This window comes from Phaseolus vulgaris, chromosome 8, assembly GCF_000499845.2.
Source record: "Phaseolus vulgaris cultivar G19833 chromosome 8, P. vulgaris v2.0, whole genome shotgun sequence".
NCBI classification, from domain to species: domain Eukaryota; kingdom Viridiplantae; phylum Streptophyta; class Magnoliopsida; order Fabales; family Fabaceae; genus Phaseolus; species Phaseolus vulgaris.
Window position 1 is genome coordinate 1,769,256 of NC_023752.2, and position 24,223 is coordinate 1,793,478.

Consider the following 24,223-nt stretch of genomic DNA (forward strand, 5'->3'; position numbering starts at 1 on the left):
TGATATTTCAAAAAATGTAAAGTTATAGAGAAGAGACTCCCTATTATTTGGGACCTGCCCTACACAAATGTTTTAAATGCTCAAAAATTGAAATTTTGATTTGAAATGGAGTGTGAAGATTGGTTTTAGAAATCTCAAAATGATTTTAAAATGGAAAGCAGGTTGGAGATTCCAAATCGGTTAGAGATTACGATATTTCATTCTTTATAAGTGAGTGCAAACTTTATCTTAAGCCGATTTTGTGAGGTTGAATTAGGTTCAAAGTTTACTTCTTAACCTGATATCAGAGTTATTTAAAGTCTATCACTACGAAAGCTTGTTAGATCTATTGTATCACCCGCTAAAGATTCTTATTGAACCATCCATAATATATATTTTCATGACACGACGAGTTAGTGAGTTAGTAGTCTCAAACGTGAGAGGGTAAAGATTAGGACATGAGAATTTGGCTCACAAATTTGGATTTCTAGGAGAATTTTTTTGAAAAGACTTATGAAGGTTTCTGTCATTTTATCAACGTTATATAGTGTATGTTGCAAAGTGATATTGTGCAGGAAGCAAAACCCGAATTCGAGACATCCATGGTCGAAGGCTATGAGAAATAATATACCTTTTTGTAAATCTAATGTATCCTACACAAATCCCTACGATGAAATAAAAGATTTGTGATGAGTTTTCAACTGATAGAACAAAAGCTCATTCCATGTGTCAATAGGACCAGGCAAGCACCAATGAACACAATCACTGTGCGTGTTCTTCATTTCATGTCCCCACACATGGTTATTGGGATGTCCATCAGGTCTACGCAGCATCATTTCAGTTGTGTTCAACATCAAAAACTTCAAACCCCTCTTCCTTCCTTCCCTTCTCGCTCCTCTAAACTCCTCCACTTGAACCTTGTACGTCTCAAAAATGTAACCATCAAACTTCATTTCCTCCTTCCCATAAGGCTTTCTCCTCTCACAACTCCCTCCTTTGTTCCACTCAGAATTCTCGAAGTGTGCAGGGGAGAATGTTCTCAAAAAGGTCACCCCCTTGTACCCTTTCATCTTTACCATGGTTCTCAGTGCAGTTCGGAATGCTTTTCTGTATCCATAGTAGTGACTCAGCTCTGTGATGTTGCGTTGCTCACACTTGTGGCACCCTACAACTTGTCCTTTTTCGTAGAACAATGCTGGCCGAAAGAACCACTGCCCAGCTGAGATAATGACAAAATCGAAGTTTTTCACCTCTCCACTCCACGATTCATCTGCCTTATCTAGATACAGATTCGTGAGGCTGCTGTGGACATCGCTGCTTCTAACCAAAAATGGGGACCATAGTGTTACAACTGTAAAGTTGTAATCCGCATAGAACCACCTTCTGAAATATATGGGATCTGTAGCATATCTACTTGAAATATCCTCAGGACGAGCAACCTGAAAGAGTGAATAAATCTTATGGAATCAAATTCTGATGAGGATTGTGACTTTTCTTTGCTTCAGATATGCACGTTTTGTGTGGTGAAATATGTACAACAAATATGTTACGTGGGTTATAACAAGTGAAAGAGAGTAAAAGTGGATTTGCCCAAAGGAGACACAAAAGCCTCTTTCTCTGGTTTTTGTTCCTCAAAAGCAACTAGTACTTTTCTTGTTCGTTAGGAAGTAGTTTTCATGCACTGGTCACACAGTAACAAGTATAATTTGTTAGTAGATTGTGATTGGAGAGATAGAGTTATTATGATATAATAGAAACGGTTTTAAGGATTTTATCTTTACTTCTTTATATAAAGAAGGTTATCAATGTCATTACGAGCTATAGAGTTACTATTAAACTTTTCAAGTCACCTGTTCTGAAGTTGTTATCGAACCATCACAATAAAAGGTTTAAGCAGCTATCGAGTTAGTATTAGACTTATAAAATCATTCGTTGTCGAGTTGTTATCAATCATCCATAACATAAAGGTTTAAACAATGACTAGATATAAAAAATCAGCAGAATTTAACATGTGGCATTGATTGATTGGTGATACTTACAGGATTTAGGAGGCACAACAAAGAATTCATTTGATTTCTTCCCACGGAGTCTCCAACAAAGGCCATGGACTTTCCTCTGACAATCTCTAAGAAAAGGGTTGCATCGAAGAGTGGAAGCTCGCATTCATCAGGTTTCCACCTCCATTTGAGGAACTCTCTGTCAGGTCTCCCAAACTTCATGCAGTTTTGCTGGTCTATTATCAAATCACAGGTCTCATTGTCATAATAAGCTCCTTTACTGTACGGAACCCACTCCCCAGAAAACACGTTGCATCGTTTTATCTCTGTCACGTTAAAATCATAGCTGCTTCTACTAACATACACCTCATTAGGAGAGGAAAAACTAGAGTTTATCGTAAGAGAAAACGGCAACATGAGAATGAGCAGGGTGAATGGAAGAAGGATAACAACACTCTTGAGAAGGTTTAGGTTTCCTTGTGCATACTTCCCCTTCCCATTCAGAACTTTCATGGCTGAGATAAAATCTGCATTCGAAGCTTTGTGAGATGGTTTATATATATGTGTTCATCTCTTGTATTTTGATGTGTGGTTAGCGTAAAGATAAAGAAACTGAGTAGCAACTATAGTGGCTTGGAATGTTCATATTGTGGATTTTATGATAGGTCATAGTTTTTGGGATAGAGTGATTATTACACATAGTGATAAACCCTTTAATTAAATAAATCTTTTTTTTTGTTAATTTTTTTTAATTCATTTAGGATAAGGTAGTAATATTTATTAAAAACATAAACAATAATTGTTGGGTTGGGTGACTTTTATCATTTAGGAAATATTTAATTATTTTCTTGGCTCCATTGAATATATATTTAATATTTACAGAGTTTAATGAATTGAATGGATATTTTTATGGTAGTAAAATACAGGTCCAAAACCTCAACAATAAAGTATTAGTTATTTTATTGACTTTTTTTAAGGTGGATATGAGAAGTTTTGATTAATCTAGGGAAAACTTGTCAACTATTTATCAAAATATAAATACTAATTATTATTTTGGATAATTTTTTACCATATAGTAAATATATTACTTTAATAGGTTCAATTCTCTTGAAGGAATAATTCAAAGCTTCAAAACCTAAGAGTGGTGATATTTATTAGAAGCAGAGCTGGCATGACATATTGAAGTTGTAGAGTAAATTGAAAAAATACCAGGTTCTTGTTTTCTTATTAAGGTAGGTGTGAATTGAATTTTTAATTAATGCAGTAATTATTTAATTAATTTTTTTCCTCTACCAAGGTTAGACTAGTTCTTATTATTTTATTTATTTATTGCAAAGTTTTGATTTTATTATCACCATTTTAAATTATTAAATTTTATCTCTTAATTTTCTAAAAAAATCAGCATTGACCTTCTATCTACAAAAAAATGGGAAATTACAAAGTCTTCATTTATTTATATATACTATATTTTTAGAAAATAGCATTAATATTTACTTTATATTATGTTAAGTAGTTCTGTTATATTAAAGTTAATTAGTACATTACATTAAATTAATGGTAATGAAGTAATTAAGTTCAAATGATCATTATTGTTAATATACTTTATCAACATAATATAATTTAATAATTTTATTGCCACTACTATTAGTAAGTATATTTCTTTTCCGTTAAATTTTTTATTTACTTTTAAATAAAAATTACTAAACTCAACACCAGCACTGAAATTTTTATTTTTTTTATCTTTAAAAAAAATGTAATTGTAGATTAAATTAGCTTTTCACTCTTCCTATTTATTTAGTCTTTTTTTTTAAATTGTTCAAAATTATAACGGCGTAAATTTAATTTAAACAAGTGAGTATATAGAAATTTTAAAAAATCAATTAAAGACCAAATTGAGTTGTTTAAAAATGGAAGGACAACAAAATAATTTTACCTTGCATTTAAATTATATATGCATTTTTTGTACTCTATAAGAGATGAAACATGCAAATGTGTTTGATGATTGAAAATGTGTTCTTAACATTTCCTATGATGTTTATAATTATTAATTACAATATACCTTTATCTTATTTTTTATACGGTTAATATAGTATTACATCATTTAGAAATCTATATAAAAAACAATTTAAATATTATTTTTTTCAATTTATTAAAAAGTAAAATCGTAATAAAACAAGTTTCAAAACAAACCATACTTCAAATTCAATAACTGATTTTAACATAGAGTCAAAACAATTTTATGTGTTTTTTTATAAGCTCGAAATATAATTTATAAAACACATCAAATTATTAATATGAAAGTTAAGTGATAGAACATCCCAAATCTCATAAAAATATTTATGTCTATAAAAAAAGGGTTCCATTTTTTAAAGGTTAGTTACTTTCTTTTGCAAGTCTTTGTCGTTGTAATGGTAGGACATGGCTGGTAATTCTGGAAGCAAAAATTAAAACAAAAAAGAAATGGACATAAAAGAATAACCATGTGACACTAGACATCACCATTGAAAATGAAACATTAAAGCAAAATAATAATTTTTATATATTCACATGACAACTACTTGATAACAAAATGTTAAACTAAATAATAATTATAATACAAATAATTAACAAACATACTACAAAAAATAGTTATAAAATACTTGTATTGAATAATAAGTTGTCAATATAATAATTCAACATTAAAAAAGATGGCTGAAGAATTAAAGGAGTGTGGGTTCCAAAATTTCGACATTCATATAATTAAAAAAACTATGAAGACATATATAATATAAACAAGATATTAGCCTTAATAATTTGTGCACTCATTGAAATGAAATGTTATAAATAATAAACATAATGATTGGACCACATGAATAATTGGAAAATATTATGAAAAATAATTTGATTTACCATAGTTGAAAGTGTGTGGGTTCCTCTTGCAGACAGTAGTCAATTTATTGAGTTTCAATTTCCATATGGCATTAGTATGAAAGGAGTGGGTGCTTAAAAAGTTGAAAGAGATATTTAAAATATTATTATTTATAAAATTATTGTTTAACTAATTGAGAAGAAGGTGATGGAGTTGCCAGCTAAGGAAGAATAATGTGCAAATCAAGCCAAAATCCTAAACACAACTTAAGTGGTCCTCCATGCACAACAAAAACTATATCTTTATTTCACAAAAACTTCCAAAATGACAACCTAATTTCATTTAATTTATGTTTTTAAGAACAAATATGGTCGGATTTTGAAGGTGGAATTCGATTCAATCTTTTTAAATTGTCGTTTTTCGATGTTTAAATATGATAATGAGAGACGTTTCACCTATTGATAAGACTCTGACGATCAAGTTAGTGAGAACATTTAAAAGTATGAGTGTAGTGTCTATTGCGTGAAATCATGCTTACCTTTTGTTCGGGGTTTGAAAACCCTTTTATAAAACTTGTAGATCCCCTTTAACAACGACATAATAATTTGTTAATATATTCTCTTTATTGTAGAATTGTTGATATACAAAGTATTGTCTCCGATTATTTATATTTTTATTAAACTTGTGCCGATAAAAAACTTAAGTTATGCAGTTATATTAAATATTTAAGTTATTCTTTATTTCTTGTTATTTTAGCATGTGACATTAATATCTTCATTATCTGTTAAAAACGATTTCTTTAAAAATTAAAATTATCGGATTTGGTCTTGTTTGGGTCGAATCATGTTAATTGAGATCAAGTTTAGTAGACCGAAGGATCAGCACTAAACAATACAATTTACTTCAAAAAAAAATATTTCAAAATTAATGTTGTTGCATATAATTTAAATTAAGCCATAGTTTTTTTATTAGTTTAATCAGGATTAGTATGAGATCTTAGAAAAGTATACTAAACTTTACAACAAAATATTATTTTTCTTATTTAAACTAGTTCAATGTTTATAAAATGCGATAATTATTTTTGTGGTGTTAAAGGAGACACCTAAATTAATATTCAAAATAAAAAGTAATTAATTAACATAGTACCTGCAAAAAGAAAAAGTGATGGTTACTCCACATTTGCTTAGTGTGGCACATTAATTCTTCTCATATATAGCAATTGATATGATAAAAGTATTTGTGATGGATGCATTTGAAGGGGTTCAATCGATTACATAAAAGAAAGTGCCACGTTTTTGTTGTGGGTCTTCTTCTGTTATTATCAACCCAAAATGCAATCATGCAAAACTTGAACATTAGCCACTTGCTTTGCTTGATTTTATTGCACATCTACCACTCAATTTATGGTCCCCGTATTATTAATATTTAATATCCCACTTTATACTAAAACGCTATTAATATTGCTTTATTTTACAAAATATAAGTTTAACATCAAGTATTTATCTAACTAACCATATTCAATGACATGGAAAATTACTAGAAAATTATGAAATAAAAACTAAATTTAGAATTAGTTGTTATAGTGACTAAATTAGATACTATTTTCATATACTAAAAAAATGTTTAGTTTCTAAATTTGTTTCTAATTTAATCTCTATAACAACTAATTACTTTTTGTTTTTAAAATTAGTTTCTATTTTATGATTTTTTTAGTGATAGTTTTTTACCCTTTTATTCAAATTGGTATACGACATACAATAATTATATAAACAATTTTTTTTCCATTCTTGTAAAGTTTCAAATCATTTTAGTTTCTATAGTTTTTTATATCTATGTTTAATCCCCGTTTATGTTCCTTCATCAATATTAGATTATGTGAGTTTTTTTTTTTTTTTTTTCCTTTTATCATCCATTTTTGGTTTTCCGATTAATATGGATAAATAAATAAAATAATGTATTGACACTATAAGAAAATCATGAAATATAAATCAATTTTAAGACGCCAAAATAATTAGTTACAATAGAAACTAAAATAGAGACCATTTTGGAAACTTAAAAAAAAAAATTGGTTTCTGAATTATTTTCTATTATTGTTAAATAGTTTCTAAATTGGTATCTAATTAACAACTAAAGTTTTAACTACCAATTATTTAGTTTCTAAATTTGGTATAAAAAACATTGGTCGCTAATTAGATACCAATTTAGAAACTATTTAACAATAGTATAAATTAATTTAAAAATCAAATTTCTTTTTAGTTTCTAAAATGGTCTCTAATTTAGTTACTATTGCAACTAATTATTTTGGTTTCTATTTCATGATTTTCTTGTAGTGTGAGAAATAGATTTTTAAAAAAAAATATAGACCAGTAATTTAATAAATAAAAACATTTTTAAACTAATAGTATTTTTTAAAAATATGTTGACTCAGCTTGTACTTTCTAATAATTTCTCATGAATTTGTGAGGTTTGACAACTTAGTCTCGTAAAATATTTCAAATAGCTATGCTTGGCTTTTTTTTGGCCGTGCTATACAATTTTGAATTTCATATTTATTGTAATGCTATATATTAATCTGGTACCATGAAGTTCTCTCATTATGTTATCATGCTAGAAAACATTATGTAGTTCATTAAGAAGTTAACAAAGTGAATGATAGTTAAGTTTTTTAAACTAAAAAAATTGTGTGTACAGAAGATTTTATTGAAAACATAAAATTACTTTGGTGATCTATGTTTGATATCTAACTATTAATCATGCAATTGAAACATATATCAATATAATAAATAATGTTTAAGTAGTTGGATGTGCCAACTACCAAAGACTTCTTTAATTTGGGATCAAATTTAATCTCTTAAAAATATAAATTTAAATATAATTCATTCTTATAACATATTAAGAATTAAGTTAGGAACGTAACTCATCTTATTAAATTAGCTTGTAAGTGAGAATTATTTTTAGTTATATATTATCAATTGATGTTATCTTTAATTTATGTAAAATCTTTAACATAAAATAATTGATTGGTAGAGATGAATCTAGAATAAACTTTTTTACATTTACGAACAAGTATAAACTTTTTTAGTTCTACACTTTAAGCCAATTTTAATCATTTCTAATATATATCCTTTATTGTTTACACTGATTTGTTGCTTTTTTTTACATAAATACTGTGCATTATTCTTCATGGCAAGTATATATTTGCTTATTGAGGATCAAAAGAAACTAAGAAACAACTAAAACTACAAGGCAACATCTTTGAGTTTGTTCAAGTGGTCCTTCATTCTGAATTGTGCGTTCTGTCATTCAAATGGTCCTTACATTCTGAATTGTGTAAAGAATATTTCACTCATTTATGATAAACACCAAAAACATATATCAATGAACAAAAGGGGTGATCAAATTTGATCTTAATTTAAAAAGATTTACAATACATGTGCGCAATGAAGTTTACAATTACAAGCAAGGTTGCATAAATATCTGATAAATGTATGAGATAAAATTCATTTGTCAATGTGAACGCATATGAAGCCTCTGTTCTGCTGATCTCACACCCTCCATCTTCAACATTCCTAGCAGAAAATCACTCCATGTGTCTATAGGACCAGGCAAACACCAATGAACACAATCATTGTACAGTGTCACATTTTCATTAGGCAAATGACCATATCTACTTGGGTGACCATCTGGTCTCAACAATGATGCTTGTGTGATATCAAATAGCCTATATTTCAAGCCCTTCTTTCTGGCATCCTTTTCAGCAATCTTGAACTCCTCTAATTGAATCATATAAAACTCCAAATTGAGGCCCTCTAATTGTGTCTCATTGCTCCTAAATGGCTTGGTTCTGATGCAATTCCCACCCTGATTCCACAAGCCATTCTCAAAATGAGATGGGGCAAATGTCCTAAGAAACACTGTTCCTTTGAAGTTCTCTAATCTATTGATGGCCTTAAATGCAGTCCTGAAGGCCTTTCTGTAGCCATAGTACATGGTTAAGTCAGGGACATTTTCCAAGAGGCAGTAATGGCATCCAACAATTTTTTGATTCTCATAGAACACCATTGAACGTGTAAACCAATGTCCTCCATTGAGAATCACATAGTCAAAATCTTCAATTTGGGTTATCCATTTCTCATCTGGTTCATCAAGGTAAAGGTTGCATAGGCCAGTTGGGCCTGGCCCCTTTGAATCTGCTTCTGTGGATCTCACCAAATGAGTTGTCCAAAAAGAAGCCATGGTGAAGTTGTAACTTGGGTACCTCCACCTCATAAAATAATCATCTCTTTTATATGATACATCAATGGGCCATTCAACCTAAGAAGTTCAAAGAAAATGGTTGGAGAATGCTTGCACTAACAACCAAAGGAATATGTGCTACTTTGCCAAACAAAATAAAAGCAAACAACAAAGTGGTGAATGAGATAGCTTGTCAAATATACGTCATTGGCTACCAAACAAACATCAAGTGTCGTTTCTTTGAAATTTTACTATTATTTTACAATAATGCATGACGTGATGCGTACTTAATTCATATGTATTTTTTATTCATGTGGTAATCATAAAAACAGCAATGTATATATTCTTCTTTTATCAGCTTAAATCATGTACTCTGTCTACAAACAAAATTTTCAAACCAGAATAACTGTTATTTATTCAGATGCATTAACTAAGTGTAACGCTGTTTTTATTCTGAGAAGAAAAAGGTTTGTATTCTGAGAAACTATTGCAATATTGTTTGAAGTCGAGCCACATGCACTGCAGAAAGTTTTCACTAGCAGAAAAACTTAAAAACGACGGCTATTTCAAATGTAAAATGACAACTTTTTAAATGTTTTTTACCAACGTGTAATTTTATGTCCAAAAGTAAAGAAAAGTGCTATTGAACTGCATAACAAAGAGGATGATTATGGTAACTTTTACACTTCCTTATATTAATTTATCTCTTTGTGACATCTTGGAACTATATATGTACTACTAATTTTAAACTCCCAAGCAATTGCCAAATTCTGAAATTATTCTGTGTAACATCACCTTTAGAGGCATTCCTTTTAGCCTCCTTTATTATCCTAAGTCATGTTTTGGTGTTCCCAGTGAAAAGAAAGAACCCTGCATGTTACAAACTGGGAGGATCCAGCTCATAGGTGTGTTGTTTACATGTGAACTTTTCCGCAAAAGACACACAAATCGATGGCTAATCTCATTAATAATGCATTATGATATATTCACTTTTGTATTTGGGGTAAATAAAATAATTGAGTGGTCCCATCTGGTCTCTCATCTTAGATTCCCTTCAAACGCAAACTAATATGAAATTTTGTCCATGCATGAATATATGGATTTGGTTGGCCAAGCTTTAATTTGCCATTAATTTCATATTCAACCAACGACTTAGCCCAATGCCAAGTCTTAATGTTATCAAAGAGTATTTGACGTGCACCAAAACATCACTAGTTTTTCTAATTTCAGAAATGTGACCTCCCAACAAGATCTATTATTTTGGTTCAGCTTCAACAATTATTGAACTCTGCAGAACTTCTCCTCTCTCTCTTTTCTCCCTATCTTTCTTTCTAATAGTGGATAGAGTTTGGTGTTACAACTTTAACCTATAATAGCAACTCTTAATTGATTCATTTTGTTCATTTGTTCGGTAGAGGTTAAAGAATGATTATGTTGTTTTGTATAAGAGTTGGAACACTTTGAAACATCATAAATGATGAGTTAGGATACCGAAGTGTCCTTTTTACTTTATTTATTTTTTGAAAAAAAACTGCTCATTTTGTTACTTCTGTAACTACACTACACACAAGACCTCCATTTGCTAGAAACTTTTCAGAATTGTAGTACATCTCTACTTAAAAGTATTGTAAAAAGAAGAAGGAATATTATAAAAGAGGATCAAGACAAACTGAAAAGATTTTTTTTATAAAAACAACCAAAGGTAGTATAATAGTTATACTGATTCAAACCACCACATAGCTAATAGCCCTATGCAGATTGGTTGGAATGTCAAAAGACAATCTGACATAAAACAACAAGGAGATGGGGCACCTTGTGTTTTCCTTTTCCCTGTGTCACACAGGAGAAACGCAAGCAGATAGTACCCTTTAACACACACTCACCATAATTAGGTACATTCTATGTGTCATACACCAAGTTACAAGTTCTTATGTATTCTTCATTTGGTTTTCTTTCACAACCTAATAATTAGGTGTTAATTAACACCATCTTATAATTAAACGTGAAAGCTCAATTCTCAACCATTTCTACTTTTGGGTTTGGCAGGACGTGGAACAATTATTGCAGTCTGAAGTGCAACTTGACATAATACTGGTGTGTATATCTCAATGCAGAAGCAGATAGAATGTAAAGTACTGCTACCATCAACAGTGACTTAAGTCTTTTCTTGTTGAAAGTGTGTGACCAAGTTATAGCTTCCCACATAGGGTTATGGGGTGAGTACTGTTGAGTATCACAAGTATATCTGAGACGTCAAAATTTTCTATAGTGATTATACCGACACTTTGTTTCTGTATACAATGCTTAGTCTTAGAAAAACGAATTGCTATGAGTTGGACTGATAAACTTGGATGATTTTGGAGAATTTAGCAACACTAATCTAAGGTTATTATACATTTTTTTTATGTGGTAGCTAGAGCAGAAGTGGAGGAGTTGAATTGAATGTGATTGGCACAGTTTCCCGGGAAAAGATTCGATTCCTCGGCATGCATGCTCGTTGTTTTCACGCATGTTACTTTCCTTTGATCATTTACCTAATCCTTGAATTTCGTAATGGCTTAGGTGAACTAACCAGGGACAAGTAAAAAGTACAAGGTATGTATAATACAAATAGTATAAAAATGTGTACTATAAAAAAGAGAGAAGATGAAAAAAGAAAAAGATATTTGACAATTGTGATAAAAATGGTAATAAAAAGTGTTGCAAAATATTGTTATATGGATAACAACTCATCGCAGTGAGGCTGGGATAGAGACATTTGGAGAAAGAAAACCAAATACGAGCTGATTAATTGTATTACACAGCTTTCAAAAATAGTTTATAATTATTTGAGAAATAATTAAGATGAAGATAAAGTTAAGATAGTGATTTATTTGACTAAAAACTTTATTGATGTCTAATCTTCACGAGTCTGCAGACATTAGAAGAACAGTAGTAATTATGTCTGCTCATAGATTTGAAATCTCACCTTCTCCACTTCAAATTTTTTTAACTTAAAATATCACAAAGTTTAGATTTCCATAAAGGAAAGGAAAAGGCTACTATTATTTACTAATTATTAAGATATTTATTATTTGTGGCTCTGAATTTTAGGTAAGGATAAAGGCTTGCAATGTAATCAGATCCAAAACTATTTTTAAACTCTAGCTTTTCTTTTTAAGTATTATTTTGTCTGGTAGAAAAGTAGTCTCTCAAACTAGGGTCAAACGTTAAAATGTGATCCTTTCCACTAATATTTTAGTTCTTATTTTCAATTACTTATATAAGAAGTTATGAAAACACCAAGATAATAAAAATATATAATATCTTTATAAATTTAAATTAAAAAATTCATATTAAAAAGACTAACTAGCTGACAGGCTAAAACTTGCATCAGAATACTCTTGCAAAAGCTTAAAAGTTATTAATTATGAACCAATACTAAAGCATATATTTAGCAGAATACTCTTGCAGAAGGTTAAGAGTTGTTAATTATGAAGCAATTTAAAGCATATATTTGTGTATATATATGTATATAATCGGTTTAAAATGGTGGAGAAAACAAAAAATAGAAAATGGAAAAGAAAAGTAGTTGTAGATAGAAAGAAGCAGCTAATGTTCATCTGAGTAAAGAGAGACTTACCCTTGATAGGAGGCAAATCATGGACTGCATCTGGTTTCTGCCAACTGAGTCTCCAATAAAAGCCATGGATTTTCCCCTCATAATCTCAAGAAACTGGAAAGGGTTGAAGACAGGTAGTTCACATCCATTTGGCTTCCACTTCCACTTCAAGAAGTCAGAGTCTGGTCTACCATACTTCATGCAGTTTTGGTGCTCATGAATGGCCCAGCATGTTTTGTTTGTGTAATATGGAGCCTTTGGGTTTGGGAGCCATTCTCCAGTGAAAATGTCACACTTCTTGATGGAAGTTGAGGGTAAGCTTGCAGACTCATTCAGATCATCAAATGCTGAGGATGGCTTGGATTCTTTGTTCTTCAGTGATGATGAAGAGTATCTGAACAAAGGGTAGGACAGTGGTGTGACAGTGAATAGCAGTATGGCAAACACTGCAAGTAAAGTCACTTTTGGTATCATTTGTTTTGGGGTGCTTTTGCCAAAGAGAAGCTCTATAACTTGGAACTTCATTTTGGAAGGAGGGAGAAAGAGATGAGAAGAGAAGGGTAGGTAACAAACACATACAAACTATAGAAGAATGGAGAAGTTTTGCTTATATATAAAATATCTGTCTCTCCAAATTAACTTAGCTAGAGAACTTTATTTTATTCTTTTATATTTGGATTATGAAGTAAGAGGCTCGTATACTCCTCCCGTATAATTCTTGTAAATAGGGTAAATACTCTCTTTCTGTAGAATACACGTATCAAACATATAACACTTATAAGATATGTATGGTTAAAATATCAATTCAAAAATACTTATTGAATTTTTGATAATTTTAGAACAATTTTATAATTTAAAAAGAAAAATATATTAATTTTTAAAAAAATCAAATTTATTATATAAATTTTTATTATAATTATAAAAATAAAAAATAAATAATTTTAAACATATTTTTCTGATAAAATAAATTTAACTTATGTACATAAATATTTATTTTTAATTTATATATGTATCACGGGTGATTATGCAACTCAAGAAAGTTTCTCCATGATTAAGACTTTCTAATTACACTTAATTAAATTTTTCTATAGTTAAATACTTATTTTTCACATATGCATGAGATGTGTTTTGACAAAAAAGTTTTTGGATTTTTGGTTGTCCTAATGTATCATCCCATGCGCTATGCGCAATGGTATATAATATTTGGAATTGTCTTTTTCTTTGTCCTACTATAAAACGTTATTAATTACCCAAAAACTGTTTATGGTAATTAATTTTTATAAACAGATAGTGTTTCTCTTCAATCAAACCATACCCCTTATTTCTAAAACAAAATATAATAGACATATTGAAATGTGTTCTACGTCCGTACCAAACCAAATAATAATTAGATGAGCAGGTAAATAATATCATTATAATATGTTCCAGTGTTGACTTATTGTGCTTTGCTTAGCTAATAAAAATCTGAAATCCGTAAAAGTGGGTGGAGAAAACAAGAGAAATAATTAATTAAATTAATTAATAATAAGCAACATGTAGTAAACAAAATATGAAAAATAAAAATAACTAACATAACTCTAAAAGAAAAAAATTAATTTCTCTGTAGGGTTAATTAATTTGCATTTACAAATTAATTACATAACTAAACTACATCGAGATTCATCATTCATCAAATCCCATACTTTCATCAAGGGTAAATTAGATAATTTAGTTTCTTAATTTGTTCTAGACATTCGAAGCATTTGACAAGTGACAATATATTCATCAGGAATATAATCAAGCTTGCAGATCAGAGTTTTAGATCCAGATCTGTATTTTTTTTTACATAATGAATTATAAATTCTCTTAATTTTATTCCATTGATTTTTTTTTATAAATATTGAATGGATTTTGTATTTGTTGGAGATCTCACATCGATTAGAAATTATGACATTTCATTGTATATAAGTGGGTACAAACCTCATCCTATCCTATGATCTGGTTTTATGAAATTGAGTCAGTCTTAAAGTACACTTTATAATATAGTATAAGAGTTATTTTTGAGTCTATACTCATTAACTTTATCAGGTTATCAGTTATTGAACTATTATTTACGTAAAATTAAATATATTTACTTTTGAATTTGATTTTTTTATTTTATTAAATAGAGGAAGATCACAGATTTTCTTTGGAAATTATGCAGGAAATCTTCTGCAATTTTTGCTGTAAATGTTATTATTAATGTTATTCTTTTTTGTATTTCTCCTAATTAATAATTTACACGACAAAGGTCAAATAGACAACCATAGATGATGAATGAGTTAAGAAATAATGGGTTCGTTAATCTTTGTCCATGCAATCATAACATATCAGAACACATGCACGAATCACAGGTCATGACCATAAACAATTATGCATAAGCTTGTATAGATGATAAAAATTTAATTTAATTAAAATTAAATGTTGATACTTTTCATATACGATCCTGAATGATAAATTTATTAATCAGTTTTACAATAACTATTTTAGAAACTTTCTGTATAAAAAAAATCACACAACTTTTCATTTAAAATCAAACTGTGAAAAGATATTAAAAAATATTATTCTCCAATCATTTTCCCTATTTTTTGTAAAATTAAGTGGGGACTAATTAATTCATAACTGATTTCATATTTAATTAATTGAACAATAACCTAATCAAAGCCAATTCCCCTTTATAAGCAGATCCAGTCATATAATTAATGTTTTATTAATTTGTCTATTTTTTTTATTAGAAGATGGAAATATAAGTAAAAACAGGTTTAATTAAATATTTGAAAATAGGATTGAAGACACAAGATTAAAAATATAGTGATAACTTTTGTAGTTTTGTAATATATTACAAATATTCTTCATTTAAGATACTGTGTTTAAACTAAACAAGATTATTATGAAGTCAAAAACAACTTTTTAATGGACTTAGACAAACAATTGAATTTTTTTGGTAATATTTTTTCTCTTTCTCTTACTTTCTTAACATTTAAATTTTAACTTTAATTGAGACTACATCTATAAAAGATTTTTTGACGTTCAAAAAATATTTAATATTTAAATGCAGTTAATATTGTAATAATGACGTATATTTATAACACATAATGAATTAAATCTAAACTAAGACACATGTGTAGCAATTAACATTTATATTATTTCATTTTCATACGATTTAATTATTCTTAATACATATTTTAATTAATACGTTTAAATCCATATTATTCATTATCAGTACCGACATATTTTAGCACCATTCGGTGATGATAATATAAACAAAACATATGCTTAAGAATATGAGTAATTTAATTTGGGAGTTTTGGAGTAGCAAAGTTGAAATAAGATAGTAATGGATATAAAAGAAAAGGAATGCACAATTACCTTCAATTCAATTTCCTCTGTAATTGATTATTCCCTTTGAAGTTTGTGTTCATCAATGGTGCCCAAGTCGTGTACAATTTATTACACCCAAACAAAATGGAAATTGGAAAGAACATGATTTGGATGGAAGAAGACATGAGTGTTTGGTTAGGTACTAGGACTAATCACAACACAATGTTTTACTCCTTTTTGTGACAACATTAATTCAAACAATAATTGGTGTTAGTAATAGCATAATCCAGGTTTAACGAACGTAGCTAGCTAGACAAGTACACTTGAGTTCAGTGCATGCACTTTCCAAATATTTACTTATTCAACTCTTTTTTTAATTATATTACAAATTTAAAAGTATAAGAACATTGCATGAGAGATAACTAAGCTATATCACAAAAATTAATACTTGAACTTTGTAAAAAAAAATTCAATCACTACAAGAAAATCATGAAATAGAAACCAATTTTTAGAGACCAAAATAATTAGTTGCAATAGTAACTAAATTAGAGACTATTTTAAAAACTATATAAAAAATTAGTTTCTAAATTAGTTTTTTGTTAAATAGTTTCTAAATTGGTATCTAATTAGCAACCAAGGTTTTAACTACCAATTATTTAGTTTTTAAATTTGGTCTTTAGAACTTTGGTTGCTAATTAGATATCAATTTAGAAACTATTTAACAATAATAGGAACTAATATAGAAACTAATTTTTTTTAGTTTCTAAAATTGTCTCTAATTTTGTTACTATTGTAACTAATTATTTTTGTCTCTAAAAATTGGTTTCTATTTCATGATTTTTTTTAAGTGAATCAAATATAACATGAAAAATAAGATTGTATGACTTTTCATATATATATATATATATTTAGTAACAATTAAATAAAATATTATCAAATATTGAGTATGATAAAACTTTTGTATTGAAATAAAAACTATAAAAAGGTTTTAAAAGTAAAATTTAAAAAATTTAAATTAAGACATGTAAGTTAACACTACAAGAAAATCATCAAATAAAAACCAATTTTAGAAATGAAAAATAATTAGTTGTTATATTGACTAAAGTAGATATCAGAGACTAAAAAAAAATTGGTTTCTAAATTAGTTTTCATTGTTGATAAATAGTTTCTAAATTGATATATAATTAACTACCAAAGTTTTGCTACAAATAACTAATTTAGAAACCAATAATTTTGTTAATCTCTAAAATGATTCTTAATTTAGTCACTATAGCAATTAATTTTTTTTCTTCTTTAAAATTAGTTTATATTTAATGATTTTCTTGTAGTGGAGTTTTAAAAGTAATTAAAAAAAAATCAAATTTAACATTCACATTATTACAATACAGGTAATTGAATTTTTTTTGTGAAGACTTTTATGTATTTCTACAAAATTTATATTTAAATTTTTTTGTCCTGAAATTAATGTGGAGAAGGGTAGCAATAATTGAGTTGAGAAGGAACATGGTAATGAAGCTAATAATTAATGTGAGAAAGTTTAGCTTTAGACTTAAACTAAAGTACATGTTACCTCTTTCATTTCATGTCTTCTTTTTAGAGCCTTTTACGTTGGAACTCTTCAATATTCCATTGCATTACTCCTTTTTTTCTCACATCTTACCATAATCATTGTACCACCTTTTTCTTTTTGGTTTAGCTAGGAAGAAAGGATAAGGAAAGATACTGAAAAATAAATGACAAATAAAATATAAAAAAATTAGATGACTTTTAGGTTATTTAATTCTATAACATTTAAGAAAATTTTACTATTGTAGATGTTATTTTGTTGCTTGTATTGTAAAAGGATAAAAGGATCCTGAAGTATCCTATATGTTAATTTATTATGTTGCAGATGATTTTTTTTTACTAATATATTTCAAATAAAATTACATAATAAATACATTTTTTTTTATTTTTACACTCAATTAGCTTAAAATGAAACAAAAATTCATTTATTTATCATCCATTTATTTTACCTATAAATCAATTCATGTAATAGATTTATTACTAAGAATCATATTCATCCATTTAATTTTGTAAAAAAAATTATTCTTATATTATTTTTCAATATTTAATAAACTTTGTTGTCAATAATTGACAGATTAAAATTAACCCATCAAATTTTCATGATATTATATCTTGAAAAAATTAAAAATATATATATTTTCAAAATTTTTAAAAAGAATTATTTGTAAAACTTGTTTCAGAGTTTTTTTTTTAAATAATCCTAATCAAATATTTAATGTGTTGTTCTCTTTCTCACAAAGTCTATAGAACTATTTCTATCACCTTTTTTTTCATTCACTTTCTTCAATTTTTCCTTCTTTACTTTTTTTACTATAGCCAAAAATTTTATTTCCAAAGATTTTGAACCAATATTCATCCCTTTTTCATTTTCCCAATCAGCAGTAAGGGCTTATGTTTCGAACATTTTTGTCAATCTTAAAGTGATTTTTTGAACAATTTTACCACCATTCAAGTCTTATATTTATCTACGTGTTTTTATAGAACAATGTTTAGTAAATTTGTGTGTATTCCTAAACTCATGGAATAAAAATAGAATAAGAGAAAGAGGATGAAAAGAAGAGAAATTCATTAATCTATTAAAACATATTATTTTTTGATCCTGTGCATGAAAATCAAATCATAGCATCTTTATATTATACTCTAATGATATTTGAGTCACTTTATCTTAAAGTTGGCCTAAATATCATATTATCTTAATGGAAAGAAATAAGGATACACAAACTTTAAATAAAAGAAAAGTGGTGAAAGAACTTTAATTGCAGTAATTTAAAAATTGAAAATGGATTTAATTTGAGAAAAACGTTCTGAGCAATAGAAAACCATATAAACTGGTTCATCTATTTCAGTCCACATATTACACATACTAGGCCCAATTGTTTTTCAAATGGGCTTCATTTCATAAGGTCACCATCCACATGGATCACAAGTGAATCTTAACTCTATAAAATTCTTAATTACCTCTCATTCATTTTTTAATTGATTTATTTTACATTTTATAAAGTTTATTTATATACCAAAAATGTTTATTTGATTTATCTATAATCTGTAATATTAAAAATACCTCCATTTTTTCCATCATCATTAGAAAAAAAAATCATATCGTGATTAAGTTTTTTCTCTACAAACATGTAAATAAAAATTCCCCCTCCTGTGATACTATCATTATAATAAAATTCAAATTTGAATACTAATCATGTGATCACTATATTTTTTTTTTATGCAAATTATGCAAATTTCATATAAGATAAGTTTTTATGAGATTAAATTAGACTTAAAATAGAGTTTTTAATATGATATCAAAGTTATTTCGAGCTAACATTTATAAAGAATGCAAAACAGTTATACTTAAAGTGCATTTTTTTTATATGATTTGATATATATATATATTATTATGACATAAATTTTCATTTGATACTATGATTAATATATAAAGTGTAAGAATCCTCTTTAGAGATTGGGTGGTTGTAGGTCAATAACTCATCCTTATCTTTGATTATTCAAACTAATTAACCTATAAAATACTGAATTTATGATGGTGACTTAACTACAAATCACACCGAATTTAATCTCCTATTTATAATTATGAATAATTGCCCACACTTTATAAAATTAAGAGCTTAATTTATGTATTAATCTGTTATTGTAAAATAATTTCATATAACAAATTTTTTATCATCATGCTGTATTTTAATGAATAAAATAAAATAGTTAATTTTTAATACATATATTTACAAAAATCTGTCACACTGATAGTATATATAAATTAAATTCTAAAACTAACGATTTTTTAAGAATTTGATAGTTAACCTTAATCTTTAAGATGTAGACAAGCAAACAAATGCCTTTTTTGGTACATATATAAATTTTAGGATTAAAACCACATATTTAAAGTATAGGAATATCCTTTCTACACAAACCAACACAGTCGCCTTTTTGACCACTTAATTGAGAGAGTTTAATAACTTAGATAATTATTTAAAAATACATTTATTTGATAATTTAATTATATAATAGAAATAAAATAAAGCAAATAAGAGATTGTTCATGTATTAAGAGACATTTTATTTTCAATTAAATTTTGTATTCTATCTTATTCTTTATCCACCTCACAACCTTTCCATCTACTTCTCCATGTATTTTTATATTAATTGTAGAAAATTTAGTTTTAACCTATTTAAAAATTTGAAATAATAGTAAAAAAAATATAATTTTACTTTTTTAAATAATTTTAGCTGCACTCTACTCTCGTATCTCTTTTTAATCCTATTATTTGTGTTCTTATAAAATCGTAATTTTTATAGAGTAATTCCATCATTTAAAATATATGAAAAGATTAATAAGAATATTCTTTATATTTGACATACAAAAATAAATTGTTTATGTGACTTAAAAAAACAAAAAATATCTCAATTTATCTTAATCACCAAAATTCAACATAAATCATCACACTTTCTAACATAATTAGAAAAATATTATTAAAATTAAAAAAAAAAGTATGAAGTTGCAATATTTGTCTCATCATCTTTTTAGGAACTTATTTGCATCATTTAAATATTACAAATTTTGGTAAAAAGAAGACTACTAATCAATTAAAACTTTTTTTAAGGTTCTGAATAATGATTAGTTAAATTATTATGCAGAACTTGAATCCATATATATATATATATATCTTGACTGCTATATGCGTGGTTGGCCTTTCATGCTCTTAATGCTTAGCATTCCACACCAATTCTCACATTCACAACCAACCCCTTCAATTCATTCATTTTCCTTTTCCTCACTTCTTTCCTTTCCCCTCCAACACACAAACACACACTGTTTCTTCATTATTCCATATACCCTTTTATTCTTCTTTCTACAATAACTCTACTTTTCTCTTTTCAATCTTTTTCTGCATTCTCCACCAAGTGGGGTGGAAGTGTTCTGATATAAAACAAACAAGGCCACAAGGTTTGTTTCTCTTCCTCACCCTCTTGTTTTTTTTCACTTTTTCTTTGTGTTTATCAGCAGTGCTTAGTGTTTTTACATTTCACTGTTTTTGAGCAGAATTAATCAGCAAAGATGGTGATGATGGGTCTGGGAAGGTTGGTAGGGACTCTAAAATCCAAAATAAGGTCTTTGAAACTGAAGAAACCTTATGATAAGATGGAGAAAAGTGAGAGCATGAGAGTGGAGATAAGAAGCAGAAAGGCAAAAAAGCTTATTGAAGAGACTCTCAAAATTGCTGATTCACCAAAGTCCAGAACCTTCACCCTATGATGCTATGCTGCTACACTTTGTATTATTGTTCAGTGTATGTAATGGTAAAACTCTTCAATAATTAAGGTTCTTCTCTTCATATACATGTCTTTAACTCTTAGCCTTTTTTCCTTCATGCATCCACTAATTAGAACTAATCATGTTATGCATACAACTCTAGAACCTTTTTCTTGTCTTAGACTGGTACGAAGCATGCAAAGACTTTGCAGAATTAGTATGAGTTTGTTTTCTGAGGCACTTAGATAAAAATGGAAGGTGGAAAAGCAACAGCAAAATGGATTAGTATGAGTTTTTTAGGTCCATTTGCATAGATAAAAATGGAAGGGGAAAACACAGCAACAAAATGAAAATAAAGGTAAAAACTTAGGAGAAAAATATCTGTATTTATGCACTGTGTAGAAGATTTTCACTGAAGCTCCTTTCGTTTTCAAATTTATTGCTTATTAACATCAGGTCTGTTTTTAGGTGGCCCATCCTATAGATGAGTGCAGGCCAATTATGTCACCTTCACTTTTTTCCCTCTTGTTTTAAATGAACTCAGAAATTTTAAAGTATTTTACAAATAAATTTAAGAAAATATATATTTTCCATTGTGATCCAATTAGTGATTCACATGTTTGATATGCAAGTGTTTACATGGTTCAATCAAAAGCAAAATTTATATACAACTTTATGGGTTTTAATTATGTATTTGATGTAAAAGTTAAAAGATAAAAACACTATCAATCAAAATTCAAACGCAAGAAAATCATGAAATAGAAATCAATTTTTAGAGACTAAAATAATTAGTTACAATAGTAACTAAATCAGAGACCATTTTAGAAACTAAAACAAAATTTGGTTTCTAAATTAGTTTCTATTATTGTTAAATAATTTCTAAATTGGTATCTAATTAGCAACCAAAGTTTTAGAGACCAAATTTAGAAACTAAATAATTGGTAGTTAAAACTTTGCTAATTAGATATCAATTTAGAAACTATTTGACAATAATATAAACTAATTTAGAAACCAATTTTTGTTCTAGTTTCTAAAATAGTCTCTAATTTAGTTACTATTGTAACTAATTATTTTGATCTCTAAAAATTGATTTTTATTTCATGATTGTCTTGTAGTGAGAGTAAATTTACATGTTAGTTTTTTTATAGTATTTACCTTAAAAACCACACATATCATGAATTTTGACTGGTGAAATTTTTTCATCAACTTATGTTCAAAATGTAATTTAACATATATAGGTAAGCTTTAATTTCTTTAAATAGAAAGAGTATATATTGGGAATAAAAAGCAGTCATGATTGTTAATTAAAAAGTTATATAATTATGATAAAATTAAATAAAAATGTTTAAATGATAAACTTTTTAATATTAAATAAGCATTAATGTTTTATTGAATTTATCCTCTAAAATAAAAGAGCCAAATCCGTGCACGTATATGGACTTTCTAAATTTAATGGCTGAAAATTTAGTTTCTTAAAAAGTATGGTGAGATTGATAGATAACGTGTAGCCATTCATTGAATATCCTACAAAGGATATATCATCTCGGCAGTTTTGTTAGTTAAGTGGATTTTTTTTTTCAAGAGATAAGGTAATAAATTTAGTGTAAATATTTAAACCATTGAATCCATTTTATATTTGATAAATAACTAATTATTTTTAGAAAATTTGTTTGAGAAGTTAAAATAACAAGAGTTTAATATATATGCAGAGTAAAAGTTTTCAATGGTAGTTTTATTTTTCCAAGAGATTTGTAGAGTGTGCTTCTGAAATCTATGCATAATAAAAAAGTTTAATGGGAGAACCCTTGATGTAGCTAACGTCCAACTAATAGATAAGATAACCCATCAAACTCAACCACCAATTCCCAAAAGGAAAACTCAAAAATAATTGTATATATAAGTAGACCCAATAGTTCTATAACATAGAGTGTTACAAAGTGAACTTTAAGTCTAAGTCAATCCCATACAACCTGTTCATAAGGTTAAGGATTGCAACCACTTATATACAATGAAATGTCTTTATCTCTAATCGATGTGGGATTTCCATCAATAAAAAATTAAGAAGTCAAGATTAATAAGAGTTTATATAGATATTTTTTTAACCCATCTTTTTAGAGATAAATTTAGAGATAAAACTGTCACTGAACTCTGAATTTTAAAATACACAATACTCTATTTCAACGAACTTTCGGTCTGAATCATATATATATATATGACCTATACACTGAAATATTTAAAGGACACCAAAGCATGCATTTTAACTTTAAAAAAATGGAGAATATGTCACAACTAAACACATAAGAAGTGTTTTATGAATATATAAACACAGAAGTTGAGTCAGCTAAAACGGTTTATTTTGACTGTAAATTGAAGTTGAAACTAAAAAAAGTGTTGAAGTAGTGTTTGTCAGTGTCTGGAATAAAATAGTTCTGAGATTTGTGGCGAGAAATAGTATATTAAATCTGTAAGTAAAACTGTTTATTGAAATGGTGATGTTAGAAAATTAAATAGCCGTGTTAGTAAGTGCAGTGGGTAGCCACCAAGAATAAAGTTGAAGGGTTTGTGATGTGGAATTTGGCTGCACGTGAATCATGAGATGTTGGTGTGACGAAGGAGAATGGATAGTAATTGAATTGCTTATGATTTGGCAAATGCTTGCCCATTAAAATGCCCTCTACAAGGACACCTTCCAAAGGAAAATGACTAAGCATATACTTCTTTTTTCCAAAGACTAACTCCAAATTTATACCAACCACAATCTTTTGCATTTACTTCCACCACTCCACCTCAACCCCTTCTACTTTTCTCCACTCTAATCTTATTCACACCTTCCCTTATAACAAGCCAAATAGTGTCAAGTCATGCTTTGTACAACATATTAAGGTTTCTTAAGTTGTGAAT

General features: G+C 27.9%; 2 protein-coding genes and 1 long non-coding RNA gene across 3 annotated transcripts; 1 reads left to right on the forward strand and 2 right to left on the reverse strand.

Annotated features, from left to right (window-relative positions):
* Positions 1 to 582: 582 nt before the first annotated feature.
* On the reverse strand, positions 583 to 2,663 carry LOC137825858 (protein trichome birefringence-like 19). The gene is made up of 2 exons (XM_068631650.1): positions 2,019 to 2,663; positions 583 to 1,418 (listed from the first exon to the last, which is right to left on the reverse strand). Exons 1-2 carry the CDS (start codon positions 2,487 to 2,489, stop codon positions 645 to 647), a joined length of 1,245 nt encoding a protein of 414 aa, XP_068487751.1. The 5' UTR covers positions 2,490 to 2,663; the 3' UTR covers positions 583 to 644.
* Positions 2,664 to 8,203: 5,540 nt separating this feature from the next.
* LOC137824047 (protein trichome birefringence-like 19) lies at positions 8,204 to 13,367 on the reverse strand. Its single transcript, XM_068629472.1, has 2 exons — positions 12,683 to 13,367; positions 8,204 to 9,138 (listed from the first exon to the last, which is right to left on the reverse strand). Exons 1-2 carry the CDS (start codon positions 13,184 to 13,186, stop codon positions 8,332 to 8,334), a joined length of 1,311 nt encoding a protein of 436 aa, XP_068485573.1. The 5' UTR covers positions 13,187 to 13,367; the 3' UTR covers positions 8,204 to 8,331.
* A 7,370-nt stretch (positions 13,368 to 20,737) lies between these two features.
* On the forward strand, positions 20,738 to 21,404 carry LOC137826869 (uncharacterized). The gene is made up of 2 exons (XR_011083600.1): positions 20,738 to 21,016; positions 21,113 to 21,404. It is a non-coding gene; the product is annotated as an uncharacterized lncRNA (long non-coding RNA).
* The last annotated feature ends 2,819 nt before the right edge of the window (positions 21,405 to 24,223 follow it).